We start from the raw sequence: 25973 nt of genomic DNA on the forward strand, positions 1-25973 counted from the left end.
CAGCAGCATTGCAAGGATGATAATCACAACAAAATAAAAGGTTTTTTTTTTGTTTTTTTTTATTTGTTTTGAAATATTTATTTAAAAAAAAAAAAATACATTCGGGGTGTGAGAATTCTATAGAAATAATTCATACACAAACCCTTTTTAGACAATATATTCTGATTTCATGTGTCTTTTGTTGACCAGTATTGAATTTTCCTAATGACTACTATTAGGTTGTCCACACAGCTGTCCTTGTTTTTAGTTTTCATTTCAGGACAATATTGATTGGTAAGTCCCTCTTGGAGGAAAGTAATTCATCAGATACTTTCACATTTAGTAGAATCCGGCACGGATGAGCAGATCATTTGGACTTTTGCATTTACCTGCGCTAACCTGGAAATACTTTTTTTTTTTTTTTTTTATTCTTATTAAACATATGCCAAATATCAACCCGGTGCAATATTATTTGCATCTTTAGGGTTACAAGGATTGAAAGAGACTTAAAATGAAGGTGGAAAAAGGAAGAAAAACTTAACTCCTCTGGAGAGCAGTTAAAACGGACCAGTCCTCAAATTAGGAAATATTCTTTTGAAAAAAACTGTTCATGTGGATTTGGATATATGCAAAAAGCACCTCAGTCTTGAGGGCCATTCCTACATAAAAGTTCCAAACTCCATAAAAAAAATGCAACTTTAGTTAACATGTCACACAGTGCAAAATATTTTTTTGGAGATCATGAATGAAATACCTTTTATCTTTTTTTGCGTTGGAAAAGCTATTGCATTTTGGTTTACTTGGGGTTGTAAAAAAACAAACCATACCTTATTCCATCATACCCTTATAATCATTTACATTCCAGATTCAATGAGAGTTTTTATTTTATGAGGTTTCTTGACTCCCGCGAAAATCCAGTGCCATTTGTTAACTACGCTACCGAAGCAATTAGAACGGCAGTCCTCCACTGATGTGCCGTGCAATCTGTTCATCAGTGGATTCCTCTTTCTCTTTTTCACGGTCTCGGTTCCAGTCTTTCAGACCTTCAGGAAGCGAAGTATCCTCATCTAAGCTACCAGTGCCTTCAACAAACTCTTCATAGGTAGACTTCTCTGCAAAGGGTCTGGAACCCAATAGCGCCACCATGTCACTCTTATCAAGCACTTCCTTGTCTAAAAGACGAAGGGCAACCTAGAAGATAGAGACTGGTTACTGAATGACACTGTCCAGATATGCGAAAATAAGAGGTATATAGCGATCAAAATATCTGCAGAGACCACAATTGTTCCCCTGCGCCCGGGCAAGCCCACCCCTGAAAGACATGTCACAACATAGATGATAGCTACAATTTCTCAGTCACCTTTTCAACTTCAGCCTTCTTTTCTTTAAGAAGCTGGAGTGTTCTCTCATAAGCAGAACTAATAAGTATTCTAACTTCATCATCAATTAGTCTTGCCGTTGCTTCACTGTAAGGTTTCTCCAGCACCATGTCTCCTTGGCGAGGTAGGTCAAAAGACACTTGTCCAACTTTATCATTCATTCCAAACTGGACAATCTAAAAACACAGCACATGGTTTGTATAATTGAATTGACCATCTTACAAATCCGACTTTAAACATTTAACTTCATCTAACAAGAACAATACTAGTTTTTGGTCCTCCCTCCCCAATTCCAGGAGTAAAACCAGACAATGACGAAAGGACTTTCCATAGGACACGTAATGACCTTGAAGAAAGTGATGAACAAGAAATAAAGTACAAAGACACACCTGTGAGTATGCACTTTGGGTTACTTTCTTCAAATCATCTTGAGCGCCAGTTGTAATTTTTCCAAAGAATATTTGCTCTGAAACACGTCCGCCCAGAGTCATGCACATGCGATCCAGGAGCTGCTCCTTAGTATATAAGTATTGCTCTCTAGGCAAGTATTGAGCATAACCTAATCCCTTTCCTCTTGGGATGATAGAAACCTAGAAGAAGAAAACATACCTTGTTAACATACAATGAAAATTCATGAAAAATGGAAAAAAGCCTAGATTGATAAATGAATTGTGTAGGTAACAGGATAGCTGAAAACATAAATCTGTAATAAAGCACTCCATTTAAAGGCAACGTAACAAGTTAAATTGCTGTTTGTAATAAAGTATGGCTTCTACATGTTATCATTACAGTGGGGTAAGTATATGACTTAAGACCCAAATCCAGCAGTGACGTAAACAGCAGCATAGTGAAATGGTTTTTCGGCATGAATCCGGGATGATCTAGAACGTGGACGTGAAACTCCATTTCCAAGCTCTCTAAAATTTATTGAGTTTCAGGGCCAAGGAAGATATTCATTTATTCCACCATATAATCTGTATTACAATCTGTCTGCCCTAATAGGGAAAGTGACTAAAGAACTAAAGTTTAAAATACACTTATTCTTCCACTAACTGATAAGCTGAAAAAGAAAATAAAAATCAAAGTTTATAATAATAATTTTAATGTATTTAATTTTTTTCATTAAAAAAAAAAAATGACCTAAAAACATCAATGGTTAGCTGCAGGACATTATAAGTATGTTGCTGTGACGAGTGCACCACTTATACCGGTTTGCATTAGAATTGCTTGTCGTAAGCCCTATATCCCCAGACTCTCTTCAGGTATATTATACCATGGCATATATGTTTAAAAGATATAAAAATGGACGTCCTCAGCCAGCAGAGCAGCCAGTTCTAATACTTATTTTATTGTTATGTACTAGAGCTAAATGTTTACCTTCAGAAGGGGGTCTGCGTGTTCCAAGAACCACCCTGCCACCGCGTGGCCGGCTTCATGATAAGCTACTGTCTTCTTTTCTTGCGGTTGGAGGACCTGTGTTTTCTTTTCCAGACCTGCAAGAATGCACGTATCACCTAAATTAATATTTTAGAGCTACTCAATACAATTTCATACACGCATTGAAGGACAAATGCAATAATCTCTGAGAACATAAAGAGAATGGCTACCCAGCAGAAGTGGTAGAGTGCAAAACAGTGAGGGGAGTTAAACATGCACGACTCTCCTGATTCTAGAACAAGACCAGGGACTGATTAATGTCCGAGTCTTTACATCAGGGAAAACGGGCAGACTAGATGACCAAATGTTTCTGATCTGCCATTAAATTCTATGCTTCTACCAATAACAAAGATATCACGGGCTAATCAGGAGACTGATGGAAGGGTGGGCTGCCCTTTATCCAGACCTACCCCATCTCATTGCTCCCTTACCCTGTATGAAACCCAGCACCTGCAGACAGGTTCATGTTCTTCTTACCTCCAATAACCCTCTCAATGGCTTGTTCAAAGTGCTTTTGGTTTATGGCATCACATAGGTGTCTGGCAGCAATCAGTGCAGCTTCATTACACACATTTGCAATATCTGCACCTAAGTAGACAGAAACAAATAAAATTATATATATATATATATATATATATATATATATATATATATATATATATATATATATATATATATATATATATATATATATATATAAAATATAACAAAAAAATCCTACCTGAGAAGCCAGGGGTTAATGCTGCCATCTTTCTAGCTAGACCTTCCTTGTCTATGGATGCATCTAACCTCAAAGGCCTGAGGTGAACTTTAAATATAGATGCTCTACCTTTTATATCGGGAGGACCTTGAATAGGAAACAAACCAGATCATTGTCATTACTTTCTCACGGCACATATTTCCCAACCAGCGATCCACAGTATATCACTTACCTATATAAATCTGCCTGTCAAAACGGCCCGGACGCATGAGAGCAGGATCCAGGATATCCGGCCTGTTCGTCCCGGCTAATACAACCACGTTAGTTGCGGTATTAAACCCTAGGCAGGAGTAATACAAATAAATGGAAAGGAGATTAAATATTGGCAAACACTTAGATGCGTGGATAGTGGAGATGTTCCGAGGGGTCATCATAGATGTACAACCTTTTACATTATATTTACCATCGTTTGTGTTTTAGTTGCAGCTTCTCACATATAGCCATGTGCCCACCATAGAACGAGGAACGTAGGGGAGCACATAAACCATGAGCGTCCTACTAGGAATACCGTTTTACACAGGTATATGTGTTGGGTTGGACAGGATGAAGGTGTACGTAGTACAATGAGGTTACTGAAATCTTTGGATCTCTGTATTAATGGACCATTTGGCTGGCAGCCCTCCCATGCTCTCCACCATCCTTCATTGCAATTATTTGGGATAAAGTATTCAGCATATTGTACCGCAGGCTACTCATCACTGAGTAATGGTGAACAAATTAACGAGATGTTTAGCGGTACTAAAATACAAATTGTCTGCTGGAGAAAAATAAGGGCTGGTAAGGAAATTGGCATGTATGTCCGTCATGCTGCATGTTACAGACGGTGGAAGGAGGTGGAGGGCACCTCTTCTTGCTACAGTGACTTATATCAGATGCAACACACAGGAAGGATGATATTTCCATGCAGCATACATATTACATACCCATTCCCAATAAAAGGTTAGATGTGGTCATTCTATGGACTTCATAAGTTACACCAGGGGATGGTGCCCTTGGCTCTCAGGAATTGCTAAGCCACTTAAAAAATACAAACACTAAAGAGAATTTATTAATTGAAGAATTACCATCCATCTCCACCAGAAGCTGGTTGAGTGTGTTTTCTTGTTCGCTTTGTCCTCCAAAATTTCCACGTCCCCTCTTCCTGCCAACAGCATCAATCTCATCAATGAAAAGAATGCAAGGAGCATTTTTCCTGGCCAAAACAAATAAGTCACGAACCTACAAGCAGAAGGTTATAAAAGAATACAGACTGCTTACATGGTTTAAGGTTTTAGAGTTTTTCAAAGAACAGTTCCCAAAAAATATGGCGCCTCAATTTACTTTATAGGAAAGTATCAACCATACCTATATGAACTTATCTTACACGTTCACACCTCGACGCCTGTAAAAGAAACTCTTCTATTTTGACATGATTATCGAGCCGTTGATCAGATCCTATTCTCAGATACTTGTAGTAAGATAAGGGCCAAGCCCTGGATCACAGTCAATAACAGAAGAGTACTTTAATCAAAAAACTTATGTCCATTTTCTTATCGTATTCCTCAAATAGGACAATAACAGTCAGCTTTCAAGATGACTGTGCCATAAATAGTAGCTATTGGCTACATCTAATTCCCTGCACAAGCACTTCTAATTGGCTTTCAAAGACAAATTGCTTGCACTGGTTAATTGACACTGAAGACGCTTAGTAAAACCCTAAATTACAGTGACAACCTTCTGTTTCTTTCTAAAGGGGATTCCCATTTGTCAGTTCCCCTTGCTTTATGCGGCTAGGAGATCAAATAAAATGACTCTACTAGCATGACATGAGCGAACAGCCACATGTAGACCTTAGGACTTACCCTGGCAGGGCCGACACCGACAAACATCTCCAAAAACTCAGAGCCGTTTACCGTGATGAAAGGTACATTAGCTTCTCCTGCTGTGGCTTTTGCCAGGAGTGTCTTCCCAGTTCCGGGAGGACCAGTAAGAATCGCACCCTGAGAAAAAAGAAAAAAAGTCATAATAAAAAGCCCAAAATAGAAAAAGTATTCCCATACATAAAAAAGTAACGTATGTATCTGTTAAGCGGCTTCTAACTACTGAGTATTTCTTGTAAACACAATATAAAGAAATAAAATAATTGATATTCCTGCAAGTCTCTTGTGCCCATTGAAGAGACAGTTAAAAACAAATGGTACTACACATACAGAAATCATGAATTCAGTGCAAGTAAAAAGGCATTTTGGCAAGGTGGCTTCTACATTTTCTTAAAGGCTTCCATATATTAGAACAATTTATAAAATTTGATGGCAGATAACATCTGGCCCATTAACCAGCCTTCTAATATATGGAAGTCTAATATATGGAAGCCTTTAACCCCTTAAGGACCGGGCTCATTTTTCGTTTTGTACCCTGTGGGACCGAGGCTGTTTTAATACTTTTGTGGTGCTTGTGTTCAGCTGTAATTTTCTCCTCACCCATTTAGTGTACCCACATAAGTTATATATTGTTTTTTTCAGGACAAGATGGGCTTTCTTCAGATACCATTATTTTGATCGTATCATCTTATTTACTATAAAAAAAAAAAAAAACATGGTGAAAAATTGAAAAAAAACCACATTTTATGACTTTTATTTGAAAAATCTTTTACTCACCTAAAAAAGCAAGTAAAAAAACTAGCTAAATAGATTCTACTACTTGTCCTGAGTTTAGAAATACCCAATGTTTTTATGTTTTTTTGCTGTTTTTTGTAAGTTATAGGGCAATAAGTACAAGCAGCGTTTTATGATTTCCAAATCTTTTTTAACAAATCTGGTCATTCTGCCTCCATCTCCTCTTTGGAACATCTTTGAAGCCGGTTAACTCAATTTAACCAATTCAAACCATATATTTTTGAAAACTAGACACCCCAGGGTATTCCAAATGCTGTTATTTTAACCCTTTCCATGCACCAATTATACAACTACACGTTGTCAAACTTTGTAATAGTAATTTTTTTTCACACAAATTGTACTTTAGTTATAGATATACAGGTTCTGGTATATGCCACTGTCAAACAACACCCCAATGTGTGTTCAGGAACATCTCCTGAGTGCAGTGATACCCGACATGCATGGATTTGTCGTGTTGTTTGAGATTTAAAATGCCACATTTGGGAAGTGCGCTTTTTTTGTCCATTTTGGAAAGTCTGTACCTATGCCCTATCTTTGAGCTCAGCCACTCCAATTTACCCCATCAGCCATTTTTTTTTATATTAGACACCCCTTGGGTATTTGAAGTGCTTTTATTTTAACTCTTTGTTTAGATTTGAGAAATTTTATCACTTGCTCAAAATAATAAACTTTATTTTTTTATTTTATTTTTTTAATACTTTTTTTTTTTTATATATTTTTTTTTTACACATTTTGCTGGGTGGTTCATCTAGTGACATCACTGCATAATTATTTTTAAATGTTAGCACTTTAAATTTTTTCCATATTTTTTTTTTCCATATTTTTTTTTTTTTTTTTTAAATATTTTACTAATCACATTGTGATTAGAAAGCTGGGCTCCATTGACTTGCATGGTTGAATGCAGTACCTGTATTCAACCTGCAAGTGGAGCCAGAGTTCTCTAGACCATCTAGCGAACTTTAAAAACTTGTTCGTTTCTTTTACAGGGCGGCCGCCATCTTGCTTGATGGCGAAGAACACCGGCAGCTGCGGCTGTGACCGCACAGCGACACCATTTAAGTTTAGGAGGCGATCGTTGATCGCCTCCTAAACGCTTTTAAAACGGGCGTCCGCCGCCATACAGTGTATGGCGGTTGTTGACGCCTCGGGGAGGGGCCAGACATGGCCCCCGATGCCGATCTCGGCGTTACTGAATGCCTCGACATCGAGGCATTACAGTAACGCCGTTTAAGCGAAGAAAGTGATCGTTGATCACTTTCTAAGCTTATTTTACTTTTTGACGGTTCAGGACCGTCAAAGGTCATTTAGTGACCTTCATGTCATGACGGTCCTGAACCGGCAAAGGTCGCGAAGGGGTTAAGAAAATGTAGAAGCCAGGCTTATATATATATATATATATATATATATATATATATATATATATATATATTTATCTATCTATCTATCTATCTATCTATCTATCTATCTATCTCATGGATGTTTCAATTCCTTCACTGCATTAACCTCTACCACTGGTGCTGGAAAGGTGTTCCATTTATCTACCACCCTTTCAGTAAAGTTAAACTTGCTATCAGTTCAATCACTTTGTATACCTTTGGAATTTTGGCACCCAAATCTTGATACTGCTTTGGATTTTTGAGGAAATTGACAAACTCCATAATTTCCATTTTTGCCTCTTCGCATCCAGCCACGTCCTTGAACTTCACATCAATTTCATCCTTGAGCACTTTGGCAGTTGTCTCCCCAACACTGAAAAGTCCCCCCATTCCCCTTCCAGGCCTTCCACCGGCCGGGCCCCGTCTTAGGGTGTACAGGAGAAACCCAATGATAAGGACTGTAGGCAACATGCTTAGAAGGAAGGAGCTGAAAACAAGATGTGCCGATTAAAGTACACAATAACAGTAAATGCATAAGAGACGGCTTATTACCCCTTACTACTGCTTATTACCCCTACTACGCATTGAGGGCAGCTCGTAGTGTCTAATCTTACCCATCACTTTCGGCTGCATACACCACAGGTAATCTGTTCTCTCCTTCAATACCAAGTTCTTGTTGCAAAGTTTCCAAATTCCTCTCAAAAGTATCCACACTGCCAATATTAAACCAGACATACTGCTATAGAACAAAAAAAAGACAAAAACACAAAAGTAGAAAACATCACGTTCATGAACCGTTCATGTCAACGGCAGCAAAACTGTGACATACTATCGCCAAATTACACTTTCAAGAGATGCCCCTCATAGCACTGTGGATCGCAAGATATTTTGGTGTTAAATTAGTAAAAAATAAATACCCTGTAATATAAATAATATTTGGTTGACAATGACAACAAAATAGCCATGGTTTCTTAAGCTTAAGTTATTCTGCCTTATGTTTAAAATCAACCATCTATGCAGTCCCCAGGCTACTGCCATGTGCTCCTAGGCATGCTCCAATGCCCACCCATGTGCCCTCTTTCTATTGTGTTGCTACCGCCGCGCACTGCCCGGAGCTACCGCCGCGCACTCCCCGGGCTTGTTACGATGCCCACCCATGTGCCCTCTTTCCATTGCGTTGCTTCCTTGATCATATCAAAAGTAAATTAAAAAAAATGATATACATTGAAATGTTAACAAAAATCAAGCTTTACCCCATCAACAGGCGTCTTTCCTGGTGTAAAGATGACTCTCACGTAACGTTTATTGACCACCTCCAGGCGATCCACCTGTTTCAACAACAACAAAAAATGTAGGAGATTTCTAAGCACAAACTTCTCACACTACAACCGGAAGTCAAAGCGAACGATGGTGGGCAGAAAAGTGTAACCTCTAAATGACATTGAATAACGTATATGAATGGATAGTCTTCGTTGCGTTTTTTCCCCCCACTTATTTCCTAGCATGAAATATGTAAAATATAAAAACAGTTTATATGTGAATTAATATTTACTAATAAAACATTTTTCCTATAGGGTAGTCTTATATTCAGGCTTTTTCTCTTTTTTCCCCTTAATTAATATTCAAATGTTGGGGGTCTTCTTATAATCGAGCAAAAAACAGTGATGTTAAGGAAACAGTCCCAATGTTTAATGCATATCAGAGGGTTTTTCCATACATTTTACTTTGAGAACATTTCTGTAAGCACTCTGTAGTTGTGAGACCAGGAAGTTCAAGCGTTCTTCCGACTCGTACACCGCAGCACTCTCGGTGAAGTCAACGGGAGCTGGGCTTCCCCTGAAAACCAGCGTTCAGCTAGCATTACCCTATCTGTCGCAGAATAGTACTACTGAGCATATGCAAAAAAAAAAAAAAGCGTACTGCTTTCCCTAGAAGCTATTCACTAAACTCAACCTAAACTGCCAGCTGCCAGGTTCAATGACATTATCACTCAGCTGGAACAAGACTTGCTTAAAAAAAGAACTTAAATACCATGTACCCTTCACCCACTTTACATCCTCGCTAAAGAAAGAACCGATGTTCAATTATACTGGCCTAGGATGAGTTAATCCTTCTGTTGCAGGGGGTTAAAGGAGTGCATTACAAATCAACAAATTTCAGTCTAGCCACCAAAATAGTATTTGGATTTTTTTTAATGCGTGGACGCCAATGTATTTCACTGCTTGCGAATCAGTGCATCTTAAAAAGAAGCGCTTCACACATAGGGTTATACACATCCATGTGTTACACGACATTAGCATTATTCACTCACCACATCTTTGGATAAGTAATTATTTACGAAATCCTTCCACGTGATTTCCCTTCCAGAGTTCCGAAAGAAAACGTAATAGGTAATGACAGCCCAAAAACCAGCGCTTGCCATGAAGTAGAATCGGAACTCTTTGTCATCCCATGGGATTTCACCCTGTCAATCAAACAGAGAAGAAAACATTTAAAAACAAACAAACAAAACACAACTTACTTGAATAATACGAGAGAATGTCAACCATAGCCTACACATAAATGTATGGAACGTTAGACATTTAGGAGGTGGTTGCGTTGCATGGTCTCTCACCTCTCTGGTAAAGATGCTGTTCCGCTTTTACAAAACATTTATATGAACCCCGCATGCTAAGCAACCAACCCTTAGCAGATCTGTTATCTTATGCTTTCATCTGAATAGTAAATCGTAGGAACAAGGCTTCTAATTCTGCATTTAGCTTTAAAGTGTTCATTTCTGCAGGGTAGGTGGGACAGCATCTTTAATTATTAGCAAGCACAACAGTAAGCAGGAACTAAGGTTTCATGATTTTCATCTCAGCAGGTTTCTGCTCTACAAGTATTTAAAAAAAATAAAAAATATTAAAAAAAACAACGCAGACCTTCTGCAGTCTTGACCACCAAGTGGAGTCTTCTTTTTTTCCACCCCCCTTCCCACCTTTCTTGCCACCTCCACCTGAATCACTTCCTCCACCAGAGGATTGCTGATTCCCATTGAGTTTTGTATTATTTTCATTACTTTTAGCATCTATATGGGAAAAAATGAAGTTTAGAGTTCTATGAAGTCATAGTGTGTAGATTACATCAGCATCATAACAACATTTAAACAGAATATATGCGTAAAGACAAAACAAATACAAAGCCTTCTTATTGTGTGATTCTGTTCAAAGATTGATGATTCTCTTAACCATTTGAAGACCAGCACAATGCTAAGCACATTTACACATAAAGGAGTACCTTTCAATTCACTGGACGCTCCTTTGTCTTCATTTCCTATCTTGCCATTCTTCCCATTGGGGAAATATTTCTCAAAACCTGAAATAAACAGTAAGCATATAAACTGTTAATGGTGATGATGATAAACATAATATTGCTGATAAAAACTCACATATCCTACAGCACTATGCACGTGTGCCTTACAGATCCAAATAATCAATAATAAAAATACATCAATATGGCCCTTATGTGTAGCATCCATTTCAACGCATTGAATCCAAAGCGCTCGATAAATATGAATATTTCTCCACTTTTACTGAATCTCACTGGATTGGGCCGCATTAGGAGAAGGCAGGTGGGCTTAGGACAAGGCGGTCATTAATCACACAGTGTCTTGCGAAAGTATTTACACCCCCCCCCCCTTGGCATTTTTCCCATCTTGTTGCATTACAACCTGAAATTAAAATGAATTTTTATTTGGATTTCATGTAATGGACATACACGAAATAGTGTATTAAAAATTAGTGTAGTAAAATGAAGAAAATAACTTTAAAATAAATAATTCTACTAAATATTGTGACTACCTACAGAAGTCACATTAGTTAGACTGTACACAGGTGGACTTTAACCCCTTAACCCCTTAAGGACCAGGCTCATTTTTCGTTTTGTACCCTGTGGGACCGAGGCTGTTTTAATACTTTTGTGATGCTTGTGTTCAGCTGTAATTTTCTCCTCACCCATTTAGTGTACCCACATAAGTTATATATTGTTTTTTTCAGGACAAGATGGGCTTTCTTCAGATACATTATTTTGATCGTATCATCTTATTTACTATAAAAAAAATTAAAAAAACATGGTGAAAAATTGAAAAAAAACACATTTTATGACTTTTATTTGAAAAATCTTTTACTCACCTAAAAAAGCAAGTAAAAAAACTAGCTAAATAGATTCTACTACTTGTCCTGAGTTTAGAAATACCCAATGTTTTTATGTTTTTTTGCTGTTTTTTGTAAGTTATAGGGCAATAAGTACAAGCAGCGTTTTATGATTTCCAAATCTTTTTTAACAAATCTGGTCATTCTGCCTCCATCTCCTCTTTGGAACATCTTTGAAGCCAGTTAACTCAATTTAACCCATTCAAACCATATATTTTTGAAAACTAGACACCCCAAGGTATTCCAAATGCTGTTATTTTAACCCTTTCCATGCACCAATTATACAACTACACTTTGTCAAACTTTGTAATAGTAATTTTTTTTCACACAAATTGTACTTTAGTTATAGATATACAGGTCCTGGTATATGCCACTGTCAAACAACACCCCAATGTGTGTTCAGGAACATCTCCTGAGTGCAGTGATACCCGACATGCATGGATTTGTCGTGTTGTTTGAGATTTAAAATGCCACATTTGGGAAGTGCGCTTTTTTTGTCCATTTTGGAAAGTCTGTACCTATGCCCTATCTTTGAGCTCGGCCACTCCAATTTACCCCATCAGCCATTTTTTTTTTATATTAGACACCCCTTGGGTATTTGAAGTGCTTTTATTTTAACTCTTTGTTGATATTTTTGAGAAATCTTAGCACTTGCTCTAAATAATAAACTTTATTTTTTTATTTTATTTTTTTTATACTTTTTTTTATATTTTTTTTACACATTTTGCTGGTACTGGATGGTTCATCTAGTGACATCACTGCATAATTATTTTTAAATGTTAGCACATTTTTTTTTTTTTAATTTTTTTATATTTTACTAATCACATTGTGATTAGAAAGCTGGGCTCCATTGACTTGCATGGTTGAGTGCAGTATCTGTATTCAACCTGCAAGTGGAGTCAGAGTTCTCTAGAGGGTCAGGAGACCGTCTAGCGAACTCTTTCATCTTTATTGTTTTTTTTCCCGGGCCGCCGCCATCACAGCCCATCCAGAGGTAAGTGTTTGGTGTCGCTGGATGCCTCCTGATCGAGGCATTCCAGCGACACCATTTAAGTTTAGGAGGCGATCGTTGATCGCCTCCTAAACGCTTTTCAAACGGGCGTCCGCGGGGCGGCTGTTGACGCCCCGGGGAGGGGCCAGACATGGCCCCCGATGCCGATCTCGGCCTTGCTGAATGCCTCGACATCGAGGCATTACAGTAACGCCATTTAAGCGAAGAAAGTGATCGTTGATCACTTTCTAAGCTTATTTTTTTGACGGTTCAGGACCGTCAAAGGTCGTTAAGCGACCGTTTTTCCATGACGGTCCTGAAGCGGCAAAGGTCGTTAAGGGGTTAATACACACACCTGTTCTGAAAGGCCCCTGAGTCTGCAACACCACTGAGCAAGGGTAAACAAATAAACTTAGGGATTTTAGGGTTTCCCTAAGTTTATTTGTTCTGTCCCTGGGTTATCTCTCTACCTCTCTGCATTTCTCACCTCCAGACCTATTATTTACGACACCCCACTCAACCCCCCCCCTTCTCTTATACCATCACTTGTTGTAAAGTTGTAACCTCTATCATGTTGATTAGTATTGCTTCGGACCTGATGAAGGGAGGATAACTCTCGAAAGCTTGTCTTTTTAATATTATGCTAGTCCAATAAAAAAGGTATCACCGCATACTCTGCAATACTCTATTTTTTGACATCGTATATATATATATATTTATATATATATAAAAATAAAAAATCTGAAACTTCCAACGGAGCACCATTATATCCGAATATGGCAACACACCATATGTCAGAGAGACAACAAAGAGACCAAAGATAACTCTGTCCATAGGACCACTTTAAGCCGTACACTCAACAGAGCTGGGCAGAAGTGCGGCCAGAAAAAAGCCATTGCTTAAATAAAAAAATAATAAGGAAACACATTTGCTGTTCACCAAAAGGCATGTGGGAGACTCCCCAAATGTATGGAAGAAGGTACTCAGATGTCAGATGAGACTAAAGTTGGGGTTTTTGGCAGAAACCCATCACCTCTCATCACCCATCGGCCGGCACTGGGAAACTGGTCAGGATTGAAGGAATGATGGCGCTAAATACAGGGAAATTCTTGAGGGAAACCTCTTCCAGATTTTTGGAGACTGGGACGGAGGTTCACCTTCCAGCAGGATAAGGACCCTGCCTTTGGGGGTGCAACCTGTGATCTATGCCTGTAATTTAGGGGGTTTTATCTATACAAGTTTACATGTGATTTCCAGTTTATTTATACCTGCAAAGCTGGGTTTGTGTTATTCTGTTGATCTGTAACGTCTTATTCAGTTGATCTATACATGAAAGTGCTGTTTATATGTGTTGTTTATTTGATCTATACCTGAACTACAGGGAGTAAGTAAAAGAGAGGTATGGCTTAGTGAATTAGGGGACAAAGGGACTCTGGGGATGATTACAGGGGGGGGGGGACCACTCAAAGTCACGGTAGGGTCAGAGGGAGGGAAGGCTGCACTAACTCTCACTGTCTTCCCCTGATCTGCAGTCAGTGTGGCAAATTTATTTTGGTGTGGTAGTGGAGGGAGTGATTGCATGCTAGGGAGCGTGGAGTGGGGCCCAAGGAAATGCTTGTCTATTGTTCAATTTTTCAATATTTTATGTATTAAACGTACATTATTTTTACCAGTGTTTCAAGTTACATATTATTGTACTTTTTATTGAGAAAGTGGGGTAGGGGATAGTGAGGAAAGAGGTATCTGATGGGGAGAAAAAAGGGGGCATCTGATAGGGAAAAATGCTATCCCCCCCCAGATTTTTAGGTGTTCCTACACCCATGGACGTACCTCAAGAGACTTGCAGCTGTAGTTAGTTTTGACTCCGGGGTGGCGAATAGTTATGCACGCTCAGGTTTTCTGGGTTTTTTTTGTCTTATTTCTTGTTTGTTTCACAATAAAAATATTTTACATCTACGGTCGGCATGTCGTGTAAATCGAATGATACGAACTCCAAATGAATCCATTTTAATTTCAGGTTCTAACGCAACAAAAGAGGAAAAATGCCAAGAAGGGGGTGAATACTTTTTCAAGGCACTGTAGCCGCTGCTATAGGATAATAAGCCTTAAACAATTATAGTAACTGATAAGTCTATCACACGATGCTAGAAGCGGACATTCCTTCAAGTAGAAATAGAAGGAAAAGGGAGGGCAACTCGCTTAGTAGCCAGAGTATGCCCACCACAACCTGGGGTGAAGCAGGGAGACCGCACTGTAGATAAACATCTACTTGCTTTCTGATCGCTTGCTCAAAGTATGACTTCATTTTAATTTGGGTTACAATCATTTTGTATTGTGATGTCATAAATTCATAGGCCAACGTTCGAACTGGCCAATCAGAGTCTTCTATGTAGTTATATCAACAGAAGGGGCGCATGAACATGTGGAAAATAAATAAATACAATAGTGTAATAAGTTCAAAAAATGTTGTGTAGTGAATAATATATTGCACTCACAAAGGTAACTTGAAAAAGAGGCTTATCAGAAAAAAGCCACAAATGGTGCAGCTTTATTATATACATTTGTATTTTAATATCTTTTCTCCTGAAGAAGCCAACGGAGTTTGGCGAAATGCGTTGAGATCGAGAGATCGAGTTTGTGCTACACGGACATTCTTTACCCGTTGGACTTTTATCCTTATATTGCGCTTTTGCATAACATCACCATTTTGCCAACTTATTTGTGAGTTAATCCGCTTTTTTCTTATTAAATATTCGTTTGACAATACTGCACTATTTGTGGCTTTCTCATTTGCATTGCAGACCGTATGAAGAAAGGCTTTTTTCTGATGAGCCTCTTTTTCAGGTAACCTTTGTGAGTGCAATATATTATTCACTACACAACATTTTTTGAACTTATTACACTATTGTATTGTATTTTTTTTTTTCCCACATGTTCATGCGCCCCTTCTGTTGATATACCGTTGTGGTACACTTGTGAGGAGTGTTGTTTTGGGAGCTGCGGAACTTGTAGGGGTATATATATATTTCTTTATTTTTATACATTTATATTCACGTGAAGGTGTTTTTTCTTGCTTTATTATCCTCTATGTAGTTAGTTATGTAACAGAGTAAGGCATTTTATTTACCCAAATCCGTTTATAAGCCCACCCCCGGTTAATGTTACTTTTAGGGCTGTGGTACTTTGTGATACATTCATAATCAGGGAACATTTTGCTCTCCAGGAAAAGAGTGACAATCGGGAGGAAAGAAGGATACAGGCCCAAAAGAGGGACTGTCCCCAGCAATCAGGGACATTTGCCAGGTATGTAAAATTACATTTTGATACAGATATGTATATAACATGGACGCGATTCTGTCTTTCCCGACCGTACCTTTGGGAGGCTGGGAACACAGGAGCCGTCTATAAGAAGCAAGAACGTCGGCCAGCAGCGCACTATTGTCTGCAGTGGTTCCTGGGGCGTGGATCTAGAACATTAAAGAACTTCATTGAAAGCACAATTCCGAAACACTTTAACCCTTAATAAACAATTACAGGCATTGTGGCTAGAATACCTTCACGTCGGATCTAGAGTTCTGTTAATTATACCGGTGAAGCGATGTATGTATCAGGAGATGTTTTATCGATCAGCTGTTTCAGGAAGCATCGAGATTTATGGATAATAAAAATGACTCTAATGCAAAGCTGCGTCAGTGCTGTTGCCATAACAACCGTCACTGATCGGGCTTTAACCCATTCCATTTAGACAGAAGAAAGTGCATAGAGTTGGGAGAACATAGAGTTGGGAGAACATGTCAGCAGTGGCGTCGGCAGGGGGGGGCCAGAGGGGGCCATGGCCCCCCCTACATCATGCTGTGCCCCCCTGTGTGCCCCCCCAATTGAAACGCCGTCTTTTTTTTTTTAAATAGACCCGGAGGAGAGAGTTAGAGGCGCCGAGCGGTTGCTGAGGAATAAGTTCTCAGCAACCGTTCGGCGCCTCTCACTCTTCTCCGCGACCGCGAGGCCTCTTCCTGGTTCGCAGTGCCGGCATTTCAAGCCGAGCGCCGGTATATGTCGTCATATCCGGCGCCCAGCAGTGAAGCCGGCAGAACCAGGGATACAGAGACCTCGCAATCTCACCGCTGGACAAGCCCAAGGTAAGTGAACTTCAAAGGGGGGGTTAGAAAGTTAGGAGGGGGTTAGAGAGAAGAGGTAGATAGGAAGTGAGAAGGGGTAGATAAGGATAGATTGGGAGGGGGTAGATTGGGAGGGAGATGGGGGTGGATGGGATACATTGGGAGGGAGAGGGGGGTACATAGGATAGATTGGGAGGCAGATGTGGTAGATAGAGAGGCAGATGTGGTAGATAGGGAGGGAGATGTGGTAGATAGGATAGATTGGGAGGGAGAGGGGGTAGACAGGATAGATTGGGAGGGAGAGGGGGTAGATAGGATAGATTGGGAGGGAGAGGTCTTTATGGGACAAAAACGGCGTACGTTCAGCTGTTTGGGGACAAAGTTGACATAATGTGTAACTTAGGTGCTGGTCAGGTTCTATATGGGCAGTGTGGACACCAGGGCTGGCTTTGGGGTGTGTGACCAGTGATCTATGCCTGTAATTTAGGGGGGTTTATCTATACCTTTAATGCAGAGTTTATATGTAATTTCCAATTGATTTATATCTGCAAAGCTGGGTTTTGTGTCATTCTGTTCATCTGTATCGGCTATATTTCCATACATTATTAATGTTTACCTGCAAATATAGGATTTGCATGTCTTATTCAGTTGATCAATACCTGGAGTGCTGTTTCCATGTGTTGATTATTTGATCTAAACCTTCAGTGCTGAGTGTACATGTGATTTCCAGTTGATATATACCTGCAATGCTGGGTTTGTGTGTTCTGTTGGTTTATACCAGCAATGCTATGTTTCCATACATTATTTATGTATACCTGCAAATACAAGTTTTTTTTTAATCTCATTCAGTTGCATGTGCTGTTTCCATGTGTTGTTTATTTGATCTATACCTGAACTACAGGGTGTAAGTAAAAGAGCGCTATGGTTTAGTGAATGAGGGGACAAAGGGACTCTGGGGATGATTACAGGGGAGAGGACCTCTCAATGTCACGGTGCAGTCAGAAGGAGGGAACACTGCACTGACTCTCACTGTCTTCCCCTGATCTGCAGTCAGTGTGACAAATATATTGGCAGCAGGGTCTAATATTAATATATATTGGCTGCAGGGGCTAATATTAATATATATCGGAAGCTGGGACTAATGTTTATATATATCAGCAGCAGGGGCTAATATTAATATATATTGTCTGCAGGGCCTATTATCAATAAATATTGGCTGCAGGGGCTAATATTTATATATATTGGCTGCAGGGACTAATACTATATATCGGCAGTAGGGGCTAATATTAATATATGTTGGCAGCAGGGTATAATTTCTATGTATATCGGCAGCAGGGTATAATATAAGTATGTATCCGCAGCAGGGGCTAATATTAATATATATCCGCAGCAGGGGTTAATATTAATATATATCGGAAGCAGGGTCTAATATTTATATATATTGTCAGCAGGGGCTAATATTAAAGAATGAAAAATAACTGTCACTTAAGCTGTTATTTTGAAATCATATTTTAATCACAGTCTTTACTTCAAAGAGATAAGTGCATATTATGTAGTTAAAAATGCACGTCTAACGTCTATATATATATATATATATAGTGTATATGTACCGTTTTATAATTGGCCCCCCTACTTTGGTCCCTGGCCCCCCATGTGCCCCCCCTAAATATGAAACCTGGAGACGCCACTGCATGTCAGTAGTGATCTGGTCTCTTGTAATAAGGGCGGGGAGGATGAGGAATTCATAAGGAAATTGCTATGTGAAGCTCCATGGAATATGTACGTGCCGCCACGGCCCCTGTGACCTAAAAAACAATAAATAATAGTATCTACCCGAGTATTTTGGTACTCTGAGGGAGACTCTGTGTAACACCATAGTGACCGTGCTAGACTTAGAGCCAGGCAATAGGGCCTGTCTACTACATATTGTAAAGTTCGTCTGATTTTACTCAAAGAGTGGTAGATAAATGGGACAGCGTCCCGGTAGAGGCTAACAGAGTGAGGGACGGGTATAAAGCAATCCTGAGACCGAGGGCTGGAGTCTTTACAACAGGAAAAAAGGGCAGACCAGACGCACCGATGCTTCTCCTCTAACGGAAAATTCTATGTTTCTGTTTGTGTTATTACACAAAGTAATCGATATTCCCTGCGTGTCCTCAGAGGAGAGACGACGAACTGCAGGCCGTCTCTTGTGTAACCCAAGACTATGACATAAGCAGGGAAGATGACTTTCATAATAGAGAAACTTTCAAGATGTAAAGGAATTAATGAGTAAAATGTGTGCTCCTCGAGGACACAGCGGTCACTTGTATAAGAGCTGGGCGTAATACATTGCAATAGTGATTATATACACACACACAAACACATACACATACACAGACACACAAATACATATAACATGACCCACTGTATATGGCTGTGTGTTTATTGGCACCTTAGACAGACAGACAGACCTTTATGTTACTGGCATCTCCTATAAAGGAGGCAGGTGGCTCGCTCATAACACATGTGCCACCAGCAAAGCACTATCGGGATATATCACACAGAGATCACGCCAAAGTGTCTATTCCAGTTGGCAATGCTCCTGGGAGCTGGATCCACGCAGACACCTCCCCACAGAAGGTGACTTACCCTCCTATGACTGCAGGCCTCTAACCGTCGGGCTGCGTTACGGGGCAGTAACGGTACGAGGCCTCTCCCAGCCGCAGAGAGCAGAAGGCAACGATGAGCCATCCTGGGGCAATTACAGCCCAACGACGAGAATCTGACAGTCCCAGGAGTCCCACTGTGACGTCCCCCCTATGACATCACACAAAGAACTATAACATCCAATGCGACCTCCACGGAGTGCAAACATCCCCTTACGCGCCCCTAGCTGTAACGTCATAACGTACAACCAATAAGAGTCTAGATGTAACTCACTCGTGGGACGGTTACTCAGCGTTCTAAGCATTAGAGACAAAACCGTTTTGGCTGTAATATAGTTGCCATGTTTTTGGTTTCAGCTCCATTACACAGACTCGGCCCATGTACTGACATTTAAACCCTCGCTGTAAACTCGTGTGAGCAGGTCTCGCATACCGTAACCTTTTATCTTTGTAAATACAAATCATGTGAAGTAGTACTCTTTAGGTCATGTTTGTTCAATGTACAGCTCTGCGGCATATGATGATATGATTACCTAATAATAATAATAAAAATGCATACTTGTATTGTTTGAACCTACATCTTAAAAAAAATCAACCCAACTCTGGTCTGACACAATGAGACAATTCTAGAATAACAGCCCTATTGGGTAGTCAGCAGTGCCATGTGAGTCGGAGTGGAATGAACAATCTAACCTGAAAGAGATGATGCAATAAGTCAGAAAGAGCTCACCAAGGGCAGGCTGATTTGGAACAGAGATCCGTTTGGTCTCCATGGATGGTGGATGAAAGATGTGCAGGGAATAACAGATCATTTCAGTGAATTTAAAAGCTGTAATCTGTTTCTAATGTGGCGGTGCCAGCCACAAAGTTGGGACTAACATCCAGCAGCAGCTAAAGTGTCAAAAGTATTGATCTATATATATGTAGTTGACAACTCTCCCATTTTTCATGGGACAGTCCCGGGATGGTTGAGCTTGTTTCTGTACTTTCAGTGTCCCTGGACATGTCCCAAGAAACCAGCAGTTGCGGCTGTTGGGTGAAAGAAAATACTGCACCTGTGATTAGAGCCAAGCCTAGACAGGGCGTTCGGAACAGCAGGGGCACGTCAGACCGGGAATGCAGAGTGAGTGATGAAGACTGTGCCAGCTGAGTCTCCCTACCATCTCCACCAACCATTTCTGCATCCCCTTCTTTTTTCCTGCAGCTCTGCTTTTTCACTTGCCTCTTCTTGTTCTTCTGTCGTCATTTTTCCTCCGTTTCCCCCTGGTATGAGCTTAGTGACATGGATCACTAAATAATGATAGGAGTCATACTGTACTACCGTCTGTGTTTGGATTACTATATAATCATAGGAGTTATGCCGTACCCCATCTGTGTGCGGCTCACTATACATATGTGTGGTGCACCACTGTCAGGCTCAGTATATGTTGATGGGAGTTATATTGTACCACCGTCAGGTTCAGTACATAATGATGGGAGTTATGCTGTACCACTGTCAGGTGTGTTGAAATGGTGGTGTGAAAAGAGGCTAATTGCATATGTGTACACTCCCATTTCTCTCATTAATTCCATTCTGTAAATTCTCCTTCTATACACTTCATTTCATAATTTCATCTTTTTTGCAATATTCACTCCCCAATATAATTATTTTTGTGAAGTAATGTCTGTTCTATGGTGTAGACTATGACTGCACAAGGTCTTAATTTATTTGGACTGAGTGTCACCACCGATACCTAACACACCGGCAGGGGAGGGCTGGCAGCCTAAGGCCTGGGGGGCAAGTCAAGTCAAGTGGCTCCGCCCCCTCGCACTCACCTTTCACCCCTCACGCTGCTCCCATCACTATGCGGCCATCAGACTGCTGGAAAACTGATCTAAGCGGCCGCTGGGTGCTGATGCCACCGGCCGGAGCTACTTTAATCCTTTTTTTTATTTATTTAATATGCCGGATCTGCTTGCCATATTAAAAATAAATAAATAAAGCATTAAAGTAGCGCCGGCCGGCAGCATCAGAACCCATCGGCCGTTTAGATTTGATTTCCAACAATCTGATGGCCGCATAGTGATGGGAGCAGCGTGAGGGGTGAAAGGTGAGCGCGAGGGGGTGGAGCTTTCACCCCTCACGCTGCTCCCATCACTTGGCGGCCATCGCATACGGCCACTGGGTGATGATGCCACCGGCCGGCGCTGCTTTAATACTATTTTTTTTTTCATTTAATAGCCGATCCGGCTTGCCATATTAAATTAAAAAAAAAAAGTATTAAAGTAGCGCCGGCCGGCGGCATCAGCACCCAGCGGCCTTTAGATTATATTTCGGGCGGCCTGGGGGGCAATTGCCCTCTGCCCCCCAGCCCAGCCCGCCCCTGCACACAGGCTTGATAGATGCTGTGCTGCTAATGTATCTACCACATACCAAGGATGTATGATAGTGTTGGTGATATAATCTGAGCCATAATAACTAGGCTGGGTTAGATTATGCTAATTATATGGGTTGGGTAGAGTGGGTGGAGCTTTGTAGCAGTGGGTGTGGTCAGTTTTTAAGTGAGAAATTAGTTGTACTGCAAAGTGGCCCTGGAATAATTTTTTGTGAATGTTGGCGTCTATGTATATATATATATACTGTGCTAGTGAAAATGTTAGCTCCAACATAGATCTGGGTTGCCATGGAGACTGTGAGCACTGATGATGCTCTCTGACATCACAGATGCAGTGTGCAATCAGGTGACAGTGCAGACAGGGTTGTGGTTTGATATCGATATGCATACAGCCTAGTTGGCAACCACATCTGAGGCTCTTTATACATGGATATCTCTGAATGGAAAAAAAATGAAATAGAAATACAATCTTTTATTAATATATATGCCAGGTCATTATTGCAATACCTATATCCAGACTTTGCAGCGTCCGGTAACACAAAAATGCATGTGTCTGACAAAAGCTAGGTGAGCAGAAAAATTTATATATCCGGCCGTCGGCCACAGTTATGTCCATAGCTAGCTGGTGGCCTCGAAGTGCCAGGACCTCTCTGTCATTGCCGGCCTGGCCCTGTACATGAATACTCGTTTGGTTTGCTGGCAGCTGTAAAAACTTCCAGTGTAAGTTTTTTCAAGTTTTAAATAGAATTCTCATGAGAAGCAATGTAAGAACAGTGACCTCATGGGACTATCCTGTTGTTGTAGGATCACTAAGTGAACCCAATCAGTCAGGAGAAACATCTAGTGCATGCGCACGCTGCTAGCATTTGTATGTGAAGCCTGCTACGGGTCACCGTACTCTGACCGGAAATTCAGATTACTCGTTATATGGTATGCCACCTCAATTCTGTCTCATTTGGGGTAACCTGACAAGGATATCGTGTGTGAGGTTTTCAACTTACCCTAAACCAGGCATGTCCAAACTTTTTTCGAAGAGTGCCAGACAAGTGAACATGTGCGAGGGCCGACCATTTTGCCTGACTTTCTTTGAACCATTAAAATTAAATGCAAATTAACTATTTTATGCAAAGTTTATTGAAAACGGCATACTTTTCATTTTGTGACTTGGATGACAAATCTAAACAGGTGTTAAATCACTCTGCCTTTAATATCAAAAAAACAGATCTATATTTGGGCGACTTTTCTGTGGGGCCTTATCAGTCCGGAACGCGGGCCGAGGGACATGCCTGCCCTAAGCAATGCCCTCTGACAGTAGACATGCCAGCTTTAAAGGATCTCATATTGTGACACTTGACCCCATATGATGTTATGTGGGTAAAGTGTGACATCACATATGGCCATGCCTGGGAACTCTCTGGGTTTGACCTGGAGAACCCCCGGGAGAAGCGACGCTTCTCAGGGTCAACAGCAGAATCCTCTGGGTCATAGGAGTGGGGTCTTGAGACGCCCCACTCCTCGCCCATTTATTCTTTAAATGGGGGTGTTTCCTGCAATGTCAGCGGGACCGCCCGCTGATGTCACCGGGATCTTCCAGCAAGGGTAGGCTCTGGGCTCCACAAGTTCCCAGGTATGCAAATGACATTGTGTCACAAGGCATCGTACCCATAGAACGCTCCATCTCATCCCCTTTTCAGAATGCACAGACATTTACTAGCTGGAGGACAGGGTATAAGCCCAGTGAGGTATTCTGGCCTGAGCTGACTAGGCCTAGGGTGGCAGGTCCAAGCGCTGGCAGCCCTTCTTCAACATTTTGGCCCATCAGGCTTCCTGTAGGACCACTGCTCAACGGACCAGTTAAAAGTAACGTCACAGATTCCCAACTGGTCCATTAACAGTATGGAGGACTGTGCTGAGTTGGTTACTTCCATTTGGTTCCTTAAAAAGGCAGAGCAGATGCCATATCACAGTACACAGTGAAAGATGACGGCAAGGAGGAAGCAGCTGGTGGGGCTGCCATGGATTAGGCCTAGGACAGCGCTGAAGATCTATACAGCACTGTTTCAACCTTTGGTCACACACACAGGGCCGGCCCGACAATGGAGCCAAGTGGGGCAACCGCTCCAGGCGGCACTTTTGAAGGGGCGGCACTTTTAAAAAAAAGCGAAAGAGAGAAAGGGGCGCCGAGTGGTTTTCGCTTACCAAGCTGTCAGTACCCGCTCGGCGCCCCCCTCTCTCTCCTCTGCGGCGAGTCTCCCTGTTCGGTCTCGGTGCCGGCTTGTAATGCTGAGTGCCGGAAGATTTCCGGCGCTCAGCATTACAAGCCGGCACCGAGACCGAACAGGGAGACTCACCGCAAGACTGCTGAAAGGTAAGTACAAGGGGGGGGGGAGAGGAAGGGTAGATAATGGGGGGGGGGCAGCAGGGACGGAGGGAGAGGCGGCATTTTGCCTTGGGCCGGCCCTGCACACACACAAACATTTACACATACGCATTCATGTTAACACACACTTATACATACATTCTCATTCTAACATACATACATACATACATACTCCCTTACCCTGTATGTATCCTGTTTGGAATTTAAATGTATCCCATGCGCAAAGAGATATGATGTGGCTAATGATTATGGTGTTCTGCTCTGTCAAAGAATTATTTTAACTGCCCCAATTAATTTTTTTCTTTTCAAGAGCTGCTGTGTCAGCGTCAGACAGTCATACAGTGACTGCACATACTCATACCAATGCCATATGTAAAACTCTCAGCAACGTACATTAAAACAAACGTAATGCCATGTCTCTTGAGATTTTGGAACAATGTGTCAACTTGCATTAAGGTCGGACTGGCCCTCTGTAAACAATTTAGGAGCAGCACACGGAAGGTTAAATAACGCGTGGTGACCCTGTACTAAAAGCAATGCTGCACCCACCAGTGAGGCAATGGGTGAGGGAGTGAGCGGGCGAGATGTAAGGGAGGGAGTTAGTACGAATGTATGTATAATAGAATGAGAATGTATGTATAAGTGGGTGTGTTAACATGAATGTGTAAGTGTTTGTGTGTGTGAGCATGAATGTGTGTTAGCATGAATGTGTATGTGTAAGCGTTTGTGTGTTAGCATACATATGTATCTGTAAGTGTTTGTGTGTTAGAATTGATGTGTATCTGTTAATGTGTAAGCGTGTGAGCAGGAATGTGCATGTGTAAGTGGCGTGAGAGGAAGTGTATGTTAGCATGACTGTGTGTTTGTTAGTATGAGTAAGTGTGTCTTAGTGTAAGTAAATGCATGTCTGTTAGCGTGAGTGTGTGTCTGTTGGTATGAGTAAGTGTATGTTAGTGGAAGTGTGTGTATGTGTGTTAGCGTGAGTGTGTACATTTGTATAAATGTGCATATGTACATGTTACATATGTGTGTCAGTGCATATGCTTGGGGGGGCAAAGGGACAATGAGGCCTTACTTGCCCCTGGGTCAGTAGGGCTGCAGCACTTCCCTGGTTACACAGCCTTGGGTTAGGGTGGCTGGAGGAGTAAATGTCCTGTTTGTTCTGTTGCTTGCATTATATAAGCACTAGTAGGCTGTTCTCACATCATGGATTTGCCCTTAACATGTAGGACCCGTAACATTATGGCTGAGTGTGATGGGTGTTGCAGCCGTCTGGGCTGTCTCTGCCGTGTCACACAGCGGAGATGGCCCCCGGCAGCTCTCCAGCAAGCCCCGCACTCAGTGACGCGCATCCCCGGCACCGCTATGACCCGTGACGCAGGCGGGAGGATGGGAGGGAGCCATGTATCGAGTATCACAAGCGGTACCCAGCCGGGGAGAGAGCATCTGCATGCGGGCACCGGGGCGTCCTCCTCACACACAATGCCCGGCGCTCCATGCACGGTTAGCCCGCTGCAGCGGCCCTGATATGTACCCGTGATCGCATACATGCACCGGACCGAGACACCCGATCTGCGGGGCCTGGCGGAGCCGTGCCTTCTTCTATGAGCCCCGATCTCCGTGTCCATGCAGTCCTAGCAGTGACAGCCCCTAATCCAAACGCTACAGAGCCCTGATACCGAGGGAGAC

General features: G+C 41.3%; 1 protein-coding gene across 1 annotated transcript; it reads right to left on the minus strand.

The window, feature by feature from the left end:
• Positions 1-927: 927 nt before the first annotated feature.
• Positions 928-16507, minus strand: LOC149279565 (mitochondrial inner membrane m-AAA protease component AFG3L2-like). The gene is made up of 17 exons (XM_089501063.1): positions 16355-16507; positions 16140-16233; positions 10862-10939; positions 10507-10652; positions 9897-10049; positions 8839-8913; positions 8200-8324; positions 7802-8072; positions 5397-5534; positions 4620-4773; positions 3728-3835; positions 3517-3642; positions 3273-3383; positions 2736-2851; positions 1748-1948; positions 1340-1534; positions 928-1170 (listed from the first exon to the last, which is right to left on the minus strand). Exons 1-17 carry the CDS (start codon positions 16505-16507, stop codon positions 928-930), a joined length of 2487 nt encoding a protein of 828 aa, XP_089357189.1.
• Between the last annotated feature and the right edge of the window lie 9466 nt (positions 16508-25973).

This window comes from Sceloporus occidentalis, unplaced genomic scaffold (genome assembly GCF_023333645.1).
Source record: "Sceloporus occidentalis isolate IW3139 unplaced genomic scaffold, rSceOcc1.0.p SCAF_162, whole genome shotgun sequence".
Lineage (NCBI taxonomy): Eukaryota > Metazoa > Chordata > Lepidosauria > Squamata > Phrynosomatidae > Sceloporus > Sceloporus occidentalis.